Source organism: Platichthys flesus, chromosome 24 (genome assembly GCF_949316205.1).
Source record: "Platichthys flesus chromosome 24, fPlaFle2.1, whole genome shotgun sequence".
NCBI lineage: Eukaryota > Metazoa > Chordata > Actinopteri > Pleuronectiformes > Pleuronectidae > Platichthys > Platichthys flesus.
Window position 1 is genome coordinate 524,536 of NC_084968.1, and position 14,799 is coordinate 539,334.

At 40.2% G+C, this 14,799-nt stretch overlaps 1 protein-coding gene across 4 annotated transcripts in view; it reads right to left on the minus strand.

Annotated features, from left to right (window-relative positions):
• Positions 1–14,208, minus strand: part of gal3st4 (galactose-3-O-sulfotransferase 4) — a 31,432-nt gene extending 17,224 nt beyond the window's left edge. The window contains exon 1 of one of the 4 annotated variants that reach the window (XM_062384335.1): positions 13,826–14,208. In XM_062384335.1, the coding sequence (XP_062240319.1) occupies positions 13,826–13,926 (101 nt within the window). In that variant the 5' untranslated portion in view covers positions 13,927–14,208. Of the gene's footprint in view, positions 1–5,398; positions 5,711–13,825 lie in introns of those variants that run through there. The other 3 variants (XM_062384333.1, XM_062384336.1, XM_062384334.1) reach the window with 3 other exon arrangements.
• Between the last annotated feature and the right edge of the window lie 591 nt (positions 14,209–14,799).

Consider the following 14,799-nt stretch of genomic DNA (forward strand, 5'->3'; position numbering starts at 1 on the left):
AAACGTAAGGCAACAAGTCAAACCTTCGCCGATTCAAACTACCGGTACTACTTCTATTCAACTTAAAAATAAAAGACAGCATTCATCATTATGTAGGACTACAGCATAACGGACAGATAGGACCGCCTTCTCCAACGTGGCTCCTCGGAGAGCTTTTCGTGCAGCTCTCCTTTTTCTAACTACACGTCGAAATGGCGGAGAGCCCACGGATAGCCCTTGGCTGTGATTGGTCCGCTAACGCCAGCATTTCTGAATGGAAACTTCCTGTTCCATTCCCTACATCACAATAAACCAAAATCACAACTACGACTCTATAATTAATGTGACAAGTGTGTTAAGCCAGCGGCGTTGTCCGGCTGACGGTGGCTGGTTAGAGCACTTACGGCACGTGTGTACGGTCACATACTGTTATAACGAACTTTCATAACGAGGCTAGCGGGCTAACCACCATGCTAACTGCGGTGGGAACAGCGCAAAAACCCGCTGACTTTAATCCCACGGCTCATGACACTCTCTCAAACACCGTCAGGTTAGAAGCAAACACTTTAGATCGATACTAACTAACGGTAGTAGTTAGTATCGGGTGTCCCTGCTGACTGTGTGTGGAAGCTGGGGGGAAGCTAGCTGCCTCCGTGTAGCTTCAAGCTGTTGCAGCTGTTGAATTAGCAACGCAGTTTGGAAACAAGACCGGGGAACCGCTGCGTTAAGACACGATAACATAAGCATTATGACCCGCTGGGTGTCACTTTATTCAGCAAAAACTGTCGCGTCATCAACATCCTTTTTCTGTTAGCTGCCATCGTTCACTGTGTGTGAGGAGCCGGGAGGACGTAAATAAACCAGCGTGGACTTCTTCTATATACCTCATGAGGTAGGCTTCTCTAAGCTCGACTTCAGTTGCGCCATCTACTGTTCTGGCGGTGAATTGTTTTCACAACAAAAAGGCTCGTAGAACTATAAATCAAAAAGGGTCCGTCCGCTCCGTCAGTCCGCAACGGACTCGGAGTAGCATACATTGGCCTTAAGCTGCGTAAATGTCTAGTAATATCTCGATTTTAATTGGTCCATGAATGATATGTAACGTAAAGGCTTATGTGGCATACCATTTACGTAAATAAGGCACAAAGAATGATGCTTATTTGCGTACATGTTAAATCATACAGAATCAGGTGCGCATGCGCGAAAACTTTTTTTTTCTTGCCGTCCACAATGAATAGGCGGTTAATTTGAACGGAATCCGACATCACAAACTGTCATCTTCCGAGGCAGCTTGATTTTTCTTAAAAACCGGCTTAAACCCTATTTTGTAGTGCCTGCATGTTTTCCACAACATTTGTACCTACTGTTGTTTATTTATATTGAAATAAACAGTTGTTTATTTCATTCATGCGTACTGGCATCTTTGAGCAAAATACCCCCAAAAATGGTGCTGTTGGCGCGGCTACGCGCCGCGCCAACAGCACCGCCGCCTGCTTACCACCTTGACTGAGACATTTACTGGGGGAAACACTGTAATGCTTGGAAGATATTCAGGTGCAGCTTCACATGCCTATAAGAAGACTCCAGTGAGACGTGCAGACCCGCTTGGAACAGCCATCTCTAACCGAGGAGAAGCGGGCTCTTGGAATAGTCCTATCAACATCAAACCTCTTACACACAATCACAGTCCCGGCCTGAACAGATCCATATGCCAATATTGACTCATCATCACAGCGCGACCTGCTGGCGACAGGAAGTGAAATATGTTATACTTTGATGTACTGCTCCTGGCTGCTTTGCAATATACAGCTCAAATGAGTTCAGACTTCATGGTCAGAACTGTGAAATTTCCTCAAACAGTGTAAACATTGAGGGGCAGCGAAGGTTGATCCTTCGCCAAAGGAGACCAATTATCATAACTCGACCGTGCATTGTCTAATTAGCACCTAAATTTTGTCACATGATCAGAGTCCAAGTTATTTCTAATACTACTGTGCATTTTCCAATCTGCACCAAAATTCTCACCTATGATCAGAGTCTCGACCTGAATAGATCTATTGGTTTGTATGTAGTGATAGTGATAGTGCCACCTACTGACCAGCATGAAAATGAAGTTGTCATAACTCCACTGTGCATTGTCCAATCAGCACCAAAATATTCACTTATGATCAGAGTCACAGCCTAAATATATCTTTTAGTCTGTTATAGGGATAGTGACAGCGCCAACTACTTTCAACAGGAAGTAAGCCTAATTTTACAACTTTAATTCGATTTAACAAAAACGTTCACCGTGTGGTCTGCATTTGATGGCTTGGACCATAATGCTTGATTGGTGAGAGTGGTTCAACGTTGCGTGATGGACACAGGAAGTGAAGTATTTATATTTCCACGCCACGCAGAGCCGTTTTGCCAGTCCTGTTCGCCCTCCCCCGCGACTGCATCAGGTTCTGAGTTCGCATAAGTGCCCGTGCCCGCACAGTGCTGCTTCGCAACCCTAGTATGTAGTTAGGTTTCACATTAATTAGTTTGAAGGCAAGTTGATTAATTTGACTCAAAAATTGCCTCTTATATGTGAGGATTCACTGCTTTTCCCTGCTCTAAATTAGTTATCTGGACATAAAACAACCTCTGTAGAAGGGATCACCAACTGGCGTACTACGGTCCAATTCCGCCATCAAAAAAATTGGAGGCCTTGTTTGACTTTTAAGAGACTTTTAATCAGGCATACTGACGGCAGCTTAGTGGAGACGCTTGTGTCATATGTGTTGCTATCGTATACTGTGTATCCGGGTGGCTAGGTGGAGACAAGCACGCAGACGGAGACACATGGATGACAGAGAAATATGTCGTTATCAAAAGTTATGAAAGTTGACGTTGAAAACCGAGTCTTCCGAGCAGAGTGGACAGAAAATGAGGTGTTTGTTTTTTCTGCAGTGAGCTCAACAAGAGTCTCACTTGCTCTGAGTCTGTTGCGGTCCAAACACTGGATGGAAATGAAAGACGTGAACTCACAGATAAAATTCAACAAATCCCCCTCTCAGCTACAACAGCCACAAGACACACAGAAATATTAGGAGAGGATGTTTAGTCACAGCTCACTGCTGCTATTAAAAGTGAACCTTGCATAGCCTTAGCAGTTGATGAAACAACTGATATTAGTGACAATGCTCAACTTTTAGTATATGTCAGATTTTACCAAGCAGTGAGGAAAGATTTCTGTGAGGACATTTTCGGCATCACAGCAATTACAGCACACACCAGAGGGGAAGACATATACTTAGCTATAAAAGAAATGTTAATACAAAGAGGTATCAGTATGAAAGATGCTGCATCCATCACCACCGACGGAGCTCCCTCTATGATGGGAAAATAAAAAGGAGGTTATGAATACTGTGATGCAACTTATTACATTTCTCAGGGCATCGTCATCACATAAACATCGCCTCCTTCGAGAATTCGATTGATGCAAATTCAATTGACCTACTGCTACACTGCAATATTAGATGGTTGAGCAACGGCAGGGTTCTAGCACGCGTTTGGGTCATTCTAAATAAAATTTTAATGTTCCTGGAACAACAGAAGAATCACAAGGCCAGTTTTTGGAGAGAGAAAAAATTATTTTATGGCCTTCTTAGTTGACAAAACCTCACACCTAAATGACCTCAACTTAAAACTGAAGGGGAAAAACCAAATTTTCAAAGTGGGTCTCCAAGAGAACTTTACACATTTTCCAACCATGAAGCAAATTCAGCGAGAGAGATAGTTCCTCTCATGCTGAGTTCATACAGAAGCTGATTCGAAACTTCAATGATCGTTTAGATGACTTCAGCCTGGAAGAACAGGTCATCCTTTTCATTTAAAATCCTTTTCTGGACAAAATGTGACAGGAGGCTAAAATTATCTTCAAGTGAGTAGATTTTAAGGTAAATCTACCCACTCCACCTGTACAGATGGAGATTGTTGATATGCAAGCAAATGTAGTTCTGAAAGAGCAGTGTGGAGTTAGAAATGCCGCCAGCTTCTGGCTACAGACTGTACCTGAGAAAGTTTTCCCTGGTCTCACTGAAGTGGCAGTACACATCTTGACGGTGTTTGGCTCCAATGAAGTTTTTGCTTCAATCTTTAAGTGGTTGTTAAGCTCAGTTCAACCTAAAGCAATTTATATGTTTGTCTTAGAGGATGTTACATCTTTGATAAAGAAATGTCGGCCTATATGCAAATTCCAAGACAGAATGTTGATCGAACTTTGTTTCATGTTTGATTTTGTTTTGCTACGAAAGCAACCTGAAAGCAACAACCTTTTTTTTCTCAGAAGGGGAGAAGGGTTTATGTCTGGACCTCTTGTAATTTTAGTTGAAGACCCCTTATCTATAGGCTCTGGAAACCTGTGATGGGTTGTTTTCAACTTATCGTATGTGGAAGGACCACATGAAAATAAAATTGAAATGCTTAAGAGTAATTATTATGATCTTAATCTCGGAATTCTAAGACTCAAGTCAAGAGAGAAAATCCAGAACACTTTTTTGACTGACTTTACACTAAGAATCCTGTCTTCTTATTTAGCAAATGTGTTGTAAAGAAGGTCTTTCTTTGCTGTGGGACCAAACCTGAGTGGCCATAAGAGTATGAAGGACACACATTCTCTCAGTATTTCCACTGTGGCCTCGGGGTAATCAGTAACAGTGATTACAGTGAACCTCCTGCCCGTCACCATTTAACACCGAACATGTGGCGAGTACACAGTAAAGCAGAGATACGATGGTTACATGATGGCGAGAGCAGCGATCCACACAGGGGAATCTGTAGCCTCCACAACACAAAGGAGAATTTAGTTCATAACACAAACGTTTTTGAGGACGTTGCATTGTCTTGCATTTCCCGAATTTGACCAAGACAAGAAAAAAAATCCCCAATCCAGGACATAGATTGTCCCTTACTGGAGAAACTATCCTCAATTTATCTTGAGACTGAAGTAAGTCAGCAAATGGGGCCTATGTCTCGCGCGCACACACACACACACACACACACACACACACACACACACACACACACACACACACACACACACACACACACACACACACACACACACACACACACACACACACACACACACACACACACACACACACACACACACACACACACACACACACACACACACACACACACACACACACACACACACACACACACACACACACACACCTGGACAAATGTTAAAGAAAGAGGCCGCTGCGTCTGGAGGAGCTCCTCCACCCACACCTCCTCCCCTTCTCTCCGCAGGATCGCAGCCCAGCGCCGCCCTTTATTCACCACAATCCCCGCAGCCCAGCCGCTGTTCGGCGCCTCAGATTTACGCCTGGACCTGCTCCCCCCTCCTCGCACTCGGACGGCTCTGCTAGCGAGCTAACGTTACCTGGCTCTCCGTCTGAAAAGCATAGCTGAGTACCCGGGCCGGTGTCGCTGACGGTGTTGTTGTGCAGCTGCGGAGAGCTCGGAGCATCTCGAAGGCTTCAACTGCAGCTTATCCGCCGCCGGTGGAGATCAGGCCATGCAGCCGGAGCAGGCCCGTTGACACGGATCCTGGGTCATTCCCTTGGATGCTACTAGGTCCTTTAGTCCTGGCCGGGTCTTTAACCAAAATCCACTTTCTGTGCACCAACAACTAGAGCGCGTAAACCGCTGATGGCCAAGGCACAGACTGTAACAGGGGGTGCGCATAAAAAGAGCGAGATCATGAATTCCTCATCCGGACACGTCCAAAATAAAAGCGGTTGGAAAGGCACGCAGAAGGACAAACCAGGATTTTAATAATAAAGTGCAAACATGATAGGTTAAATATGTAATGACTCAGTCTCTAACATGATATAAATGATAGTATATTACAAAAAAAAACGACTTTATCATTATTTTGTTCGTAGAATTAAAGTGTAAATTATGTAATGAGCTTATTTCTCAATGTTTGATTGTGGAACTGTAACCCGTATCGCACAAATTGTAAATCAAACAAAAAATGTTCATCATACTTTTTTATCTCACAGACGTATGTGTACGCGTTCAAGTCCGTGCTGTTATTCCAACGTGACATGGGTAAGTTTCCGGTCCAGGTTGGTTCACTTCTGCTACCTTGATAAATCTGAATCTGACGTCACCCTCCGATGCTGACAGAAAGGCACTCAGAGAAAACCAGTCTGGGTGTGCACACGTTAGTTCGCGCGCGCGCGCACACACACACACACACACACGCATCACAGTTGTGTCAGTTGTTTTGGAAACTTACTACTTCACTATAGATATTCTTTGATTAAACCTGACCCTTTCTCTGAGCAAAACCTAAATGTATTAAAATTGAATGATGATTTACATTATTGGGATTTATTCTTGGAAGGAAAACATTATTCCTCTATCCCTGAATAGAAATGTCTTTATGAACTTCTTAAATTATAAAATTCTGCATACTAAAAATAAAATCTACAGTCTCCTGCCCTCAGTTCACACTAGTACACCATCAAGCACAGAAATAGCAGAGAATCCTACCAATGATTTAGACAGCTTCTCTCTGATCACAATAATCTCATCGTCTAAAACCCAAGACTTGCATCTTAGATCCCATTCCTACAAAGTTACTTAAAGAAATGCTGCCCCTAATTAATATGACTTTACTGAATACAATCACTCTATCATTATCATCAGGATATGCACCACAGTCCCTTAAGCTAGCTGTACTCAAGCCCCTTCTTAAAAAAACAATCCTGGATCAGAGGTTTTAGCCAACTACAGACTGATATCCAACCTCCCCGTCCTGTCTAAATCCTATAGAAAACTGTAGCCATTCAGCTGTGTGGGTTTCTCTGGGAAAGTAATGTATATGAAGACTTCTACTCAGGGTTTAGAGCTAATCACAGCACTGAGACAGCCTTGGAAAAATACACTAATAACCTGCTCATAGCTTCAGATCAAGGGTTTGTGGCTGCCCTCTTTCTGTTAGATCTTTGTGCAGCACTCAACACATTACAGAGGCTAAAACAGATAATTAGGATTAAAGGACCAACCCTGAACTGGTTTAAATCCTATTTTTTCGATCGATTCAATTTGTGCAAATTAACGATGGGTCATCTTAAAATAATTTCTAGGACCGCTTTCTTTCACTTACGGAACATCTACAAAATGTCTTCTCTCAAAAAGATGCAGAAAAATTTGCGACACCTTTGTTACATCCAGACTTGATTATTGTAATTCTTATGCCTTAAGTAACCACAAGCCCGACATTCATATTCAAGTCAAAACGGTGTCATTTAAATCAGGTTTTTATTATGTCTGAAGGAGGGGTTCCATTTGCTTAAATTGTATTGGCTTTGGCTGCAACACTGTTTACCTCTGAGGCTCAAAGTGTTTTCCTTGATTTATATCACCTTTACTTCTACTCAACTACATGTATATGACAAATATAGCCTCTAGTTGTTAAGTAATTAAGACTTAACAGAAATTCCATGTTGTGGTTCCCAGATTGTGATCCCGACACAAAAACACTAGTTGTAACTGTCCTATCTAACTTACCTCTCCTCTACCCTTCTGACAAACAAGGGTTCCACTAGAAAATTGTACATTCAGTCAAGTAAAGGATCTGAGTACTTCTTGTGCCTTGGTTGCTCGTCAGCATGCAGTTGACATTCAGACATTGAAGATCTGGGGTGGGGGGGAGTGAAACAAAACCGCTACATGACTGTTTACAAAGTCGGGTCAGTTAAAACACTAATAGAGGGCACTCTGTCAACACAGTCATACAGTGTTACCAGGTGCACCTCTGAGCCACAGCCCCAAGAAAGTGAAAAAATATGATGAGTTTTTCAGATAGCTGAATTAATTAATTCATTTAAATAACTCCAAGGAGTTCGGATGAGTTTAAAATGAGCTCCTAAGTTGTCATTTTATCTTATTAATTTGGAAAGTGTAGTCAAGCTCCGCAGGACGTTGCTGCTGTTCAGTAATCACTCAGTGCTGCAGCTGTTAAAAACATGTCAGCTCTATCAACCAATAACTCACCGTTTTACAGCTGTTCTATTGCGCAACAGTCTGAATAGTATGAAGTGTAATGGATTCACTCTTGTGCAGCGAAAGTGCATCTCGAAAGACAATGACAATCAACCTAATGTATGCACATATAGTCAATGTGTATACAGAGTATTTGACACAATCTATTTCATTAATAATATACCCTTCCTGTACGTGTACTGATTTTTTTCATTATATTCCTAAATTCCTGTCAAACTAGGTACAACCTTTTTCTGTTTTAATTACTTTTAGTTAAAAATAATCTCTTTGTGATCAGAAAATATTTGTTTTCCTCTGGATTAAATCTTCTTTCTCTTCACACAAATAATTTCACATATTCAGAATTTATTCCCTTCTTGGACAGGAAACACTGTTCATTGCAGTCCAGGTTACTATTAACCAAATTTAACATGTTGGATCATGTTGAAGGTGTAGCGAGACACTGATGCCAAACTGTAAAACAACATCAGAGCAGGAAATGGTTCTGAAAAAGAGAATACAAAGAAACAAAGTATAATCTAAATTGCTTTTAAAAACAATCTTACATTGAAAAAGCTTTAAAAAAAACACAAGAGAACACAATTTTTTTTTCTTATAATCTAATCGACAACCACACTGGATGGTTGTGTCTGTTATTCTTGTTATATTTTCATATACATAAATATATCTTTATCCAAATGTTTACAATAAGACTTCCCCACTGCTGGAAAACAGGAACATCAGAGCATATTACTAAAAAATTTCTTTGGGGTGATGAGACACTAAATAGAAAGTCTTTGGCCGATGATATAGGTCCTGCTCATCAACAACTAATGGCAGCAGGGATGGATGCTGGGGAGGGAGCTTCCTGACAGCAGCAGCTGTGAAATTGCTTAGGGTTTAGTGAATGATCATGGTAAATGGTTTGTTTTACATAGCACTCCTCTAGTCTTGATGACCACACAAAGTGCTTTAAATTACAGTTTTCCACTCATCAATTTACACACACATCCATACAGTACATCTATGTATAGCTTCTTCTCTATCACACATCAAGCATACACAAATCCGTCACTGGAAATTTGGGGTTCAGTATTCTGCCCAAGAACACTTGAGCACACGAAATGGGGAGACTAGGACCGAACTGCCAACCGCTGGACAGTGACAGGGGACACCCTGCTCTGTAACTCCTGAGCCACAGCCTCCCACAATGGAGCTGAATATTGAAAATCTGAGGTTCTAAAGATAAAAGGATGTACAGAGAGTCTAACTGAGACAAAATGTGATATCATTTTTTGCCTGCTGCCGTCTGGCTGACAGGACCGCAGCATCCTGGCCCGCACCACCAGGCTCATAGACAGTTTCATCCCCCATGCCATAAGACTTTTAAACTCCTCCGAACTGCAATAACTCCACTAAACAAGCACCGTGGCATTTTTTTTTTTTTCTTCAGCTGTATATATATATTTAGATATATGTAATTTATTTTCTATTTAAAAATGTTGATATTCTATTTTATACTATTTTATTCAAATTTTGTTTTTAATTATTGAGCATTGTTAGAAGAGAGCCTGTGACTCAAGCATTTCATTGCCAACAACTGCTTAATGTTATCTCTATAATGTTATCTCTATAATAAACTCTTGAATCTTGAATATAACAAAAATCATGAACAACGACCCAAAGCACCCAGTACCAGTGGATTGGGGAAACGTTTATTTTTTTTATGTTCTTCAGTTTGGCATCGACCGCCTGTTTCCCCATTGATCTTCCAGGTTGTCCTATTATTTGTCACTAAACTACATGTGTCTCTGCTTGTATGGATTATCTCACACTCTTTAAAATATTTATCTGATGGTATTATTGGGAGACGTTAAATCAGTCAAAACCACCAAAGGGCATATATGCTACATAAGCTTTAGGCTGTGTATCTAGTCATATAGGATGCAGAGATACCTGGAAAAACAGGGATCACCTGACTATGACCGCAGGGAAAACGGCTAATCTTCTCCATTCATGTTAATTTTTTCTCAGAAATTTTTTGTAGTTTTCCCTCAGTATTGTTGATGGTAAAGTCTAAATGGATGTCCCTATGCGAACAATTGTGATTTGTAAATAGGGTTAGTTAGTTAGTTAGCTACCTAGTTAAGGACAGGATCTCTCAATAGGTGATACTATGGCTGCAGGTGAAAGGCTTTTGCCAAAGGGGGCCCTTCTGATGTGTCATAATAAAAAATGACAGTTGAGTGGTAATTGAGGTTTAGTGAGGTTGCTTACCTGAATCGCAAAGAAGTTAAACAACTTTAAAAACCCGAACAGCTCTGTTTCAGAGTCAGTGCGTAGAGCAGGAGGAAGCAGGAGGAAGATTTATTCTAAATTTAGAATAAATCTTCTAATTGGTTAAACACTGCCTTTGTTAAGGAGGCAGCACCAGCTGCTCCAGGCCTTAGTCCTATTGCTCCCCTCCTCACCCTCCTCCATATGGCCCAGTTCAGACAATAGCCCTGTGTCCAAAAAACAAGGGGCTGCATGGTGTGTTGCTGCAGGTACCAGTGAGGGGACAGAACCACCATCAAACTTAAACACTCCGTACAGACTAAGGTAGCATTTCATTGGAATTTTTCATAGCAGTGACTATTTGTGTCTCTTCTGGCAAAAATTTGACAAAAACGCAATAAAGATTAAATATGCTAAATAAGATATTGTACCTGGAATATGTATTTGAATATTTAACTCAGCACGATGCTAAACTAACACAAGGAGAAAGATGCAATAAAACAAATAATATATCCATATCACTGACCATTCCTGCCACACACTTCTCCTTACTTCTTGACATGGTCTCACACCAGCCTGCACACCATCTCCCATTTACACTGTCTGCAGCAATTTGACCACACTGCCCTAACCCTAACCCATAATAAATGCTTTTCTTTCACAAATGTGTTTTTATTAATGTTGCATTAGTGAATTTTGCCAACCTCTCCACTGTCCAGAACTGTATATCCTTAAACTTAGTCAACAATCTATATGGTAATTTTGGTTATAGTTATTAATTGAATTGTTAATCAGCGTTCCAAATTTGTAGTTAGCACTTTTTTGAGACTTAATCAATATATCGGCTATCTTTTCCCTTCATTTGAAGGGTGGTGCCCCTTGGTAACTTTAATCAATTAAAGTTATTATTTAATATTAATTTTTGTAATATTAATATTCAATATTTTATTTTGATAACCAATATATTAAATAAATGAAATGTTTTAACATTTGAATATCACATATTCAATGTTAACTGGTCAAGCTGTGAAATTTCCTGTAACTGTTAAGTGCTTTTGAATTAAGACAAAGCGTGCCACCGACCCTGTCTAACAGAGCTTGTACCTGGCTGTTACTGCCTATAGTATTTCACCCAAAGTTATTATGAGAGAGTCTGAGAAACAGCCACAGCATCCTTCCACCCCTGTGAATTTATAGAACCCCTAACTCTCACTGCCCTGCATATCAGCTAAATGTTTGGTGAGCTGTTTGACCCACCATAGTTTTGGTTAGGCTAGTGTAAGATAAACCTACACTACAAAGGTGTCTGCCAGTGCAACACCATAGCAAACAACTATTAGATATTGAACAATATTATCCAGACTACTGTGATGACAATATTGATAATTTCTTTAAGGAGGTAGATGTTAACCTAAGTGATGTGCCAAATGCAACAGAAAGAGCGAAGGTGAAACTTGTGTTAAAAACCAGCTCTACAGCTGTTCACAAGTTTATTCAGTCACTTCCTTCGTCCGTCAAGCATTAGTCGAGTAATTCTCTTCTACTGCTGACGAGATAACATCCATTGTTACAGCATCCCAAATTAAACATTCACTTTGTGAAAGACCAGGGATTATTTGAAGTTTCATACTTATTTATTTTCAGGGAAAGAATGCACCAGGCCTAAAAGAACATTCCACTTTCAAGACCTTGTTCTTACATAACCAACATCTATGTATACGCACACATGTTGGACTAATGACACAGCAAGGAAAACCTTCAATGCAGCAGATCACTGAGCCCTTCCTTTGAAGGGTGGTCCCCCGAGGAAACTTTAATCAATTAAATTAAATTAAATTATTTTTAGTATTTATATTTTTTATATTAATAAACAGTGTGTATAACCCCTAGTTAAAGTATTTTTAAATGTAATTTCCAAGCTATGCTTTCAAAACATCTGCAGATTCACATTCCTTGATCCATTCTTTTGTCCAAATCTCCAAAATTGAATGGCTTCATGAACCAATAAAAAAATTAAATAACACTGAATAACTGAAAAAGAATATTGTATTCATTACAAATTTAACATTAAATCAATTAATGTAATTATTATTTATCACCCTCTGCTGTAGTGTATTATGAATGAAAGCGAAGTTTTCAATCAATATAGGTCCATGTCCACCAAACTGGTGAGACGCTACCATCTAGTGGCACCACCTCTTAACTACAATACGACTGAAAGAAGAAAATGAAGAATAAAATATTTAAGAGATTATTTCCTTTCTATTTTCATTTTTCAGCCTGGTAAACCTCAAGTAAAAGGGACACTATATTTGCATTTGAGTACACAGACTGTTATCTCAATCTCAAACAAACATTTGAAAAATGTAATTATATTGTAAATAAATTGTCAGAATGTTTTTTTTTTAAAGCACTGTTTAAATGTTCTCAGTGGAGGATGTACCTAAAGTAAAAGGCTAACATTTATACTCTCTTAAAGCTTATTGAGGATTTAAGCAAGATTGCTACAAAAATATCCAAATCACCATGCTTTTTCTTAATACATATATTGTGGAGATGTGTTCAAGTGCTTTCCTACATAAAGGTTTGACTGTTTTTAACTGAACTATCACCAGCACAATGAGAGACGTGACTGTCAATGGCAGATCCTACGATTGTACCCCCCTTTAGTGCCCTCATCCAGTAACCTATTGGCTAAAGGATCAGTCAAACAAGATTACTCCAAACTTGTCTGACCGAATGCCTGGACAATAAGCCGAGAAGAGCTTTGTGTGCTTGAGTATATACCACTGGGTTTCCAGGAATGCAAAAACAGGCCAATGGCAATTAAGAACCAATTAGTTTGGCTTTAGCAAAACCTGAGGAGAGGAGATTCATCAATTTCTATGCTCCATGCTATGTGGTCTTATTAATTATAAACATACTAAACAACGTTTGCCAGTGTAGCTTCCCCCCATCCATTATCTATACTGCTTATCCTAAGGATCACAGGGGAGCTGGAGCCAATCCCAGCTGACATTGGACAAGAGGTGTGGTACTTCCTGGATAGAAGTCCTTGTAACAATCAGGCTCATATTTTATGTGATACAAACAAATTGGCCTATAGGCTACATTACATTAATAATGTAGCCTATACAAGTGCTCACTACGGGCTGTCTGAAGTTATTTTAAGAGTAAATGGTGAAAAAAGTAAACAATATTCAGTTATTGATTATTATTTAGACTCAAACTAATTTAAAAGACACAGCAGTAATGAACATGTTGGCTAAATAAACGTTGCATGTGACAATACACTTTGATTTTATTTGATGTCATTTTCTTTCCTCATATTTGTGTTACTCTGATTTTATTGATTTAGATGTAAATGAATGGTTGGCATTTCACGGTAACAATTTATTTTGAGTGGAAATGTATGAGTTAAGCTTGCCGTCATGTCAATGCAACTTAATTACGACATTTATGTTTTGGAAAGGCGTGTTATTTCCAGGTAAATGTCCTGCTCTCAGTATGCGCTAACTGTGTGAAGCGGACTCACCTTCTGGAGCTCATTCTGATCGGTGTGGACGGTAGGGAAGTCACAGTGGTGTTTTTGTGGACACGCTCCGTCTGTCTGTGTTGCTCTGCTCCAGTTGGCATAGATGATTCAACACCATCTTAACAATGCCGGCGCATCCATAGGAGAACGAGGCAGTTGACCAGGGAGGAGAAGTGTAAAATGCTCATAAAAGTGTCAATCACGTTCCACCTGCAGCCACAGGATCTTCAAGTCATGTTTAAGTAAAAAAAAAGAAAAGGTTAAAAGATGATAGTGCAGCATGTCTGACCGACCGAAATTATGCGAATAAATAAAGAGGCGACTTTCCAAAAACGGAGGGATGTTAACATCCCGGGAGCAGTGTTGTAAACGCTAAACTGAACGAATCAGTTTACATATACGTGAACGTCTTAGCCTTCGTGTGAAATAAGAGGAGCTCCGCCCCCACTCACACGCTCGGTGCCACTCACAGTGCGCTCAGAGGAGAGTTCAAGTGAAGCAGCCGGTAGGGGACTTTGTTAAAGAGCAGTGGAAACACCTTTACCGTCTATCTCCGGTCCACTGGAGCCCAATGATCATAAGGGTGGTTTGTAGTTGGAGTTTAATTTGTCCTCCTCAACTCTCCGCTGACATGCAGTCACTTTAACTAATAAACACCAACAATCATCACATTACAATACATGGCATTTCATTTAGCTGATGCTTTTATCCAAAGCGACTTACAATAAGTGCATTCAACCCCGAGGGTACAAACCCAGACAACAAGAATCAAGAAAGTACAATTTTTTCAAAAAAGGCAAAACTACAAAGTGCTATAAATAAGCGCCATTTAAGGGCTACTGAATTGTTAACTCACAAATACTAATGTTTTATAACGGATGCGAGCAGCCACTGGTAACCAGTGAAGGAAGCGGAGGAACGGAGTAGTTCTCAGGACCTGGTCAGTACAGGAAGTCTACTCCGTGCTTGTTTTA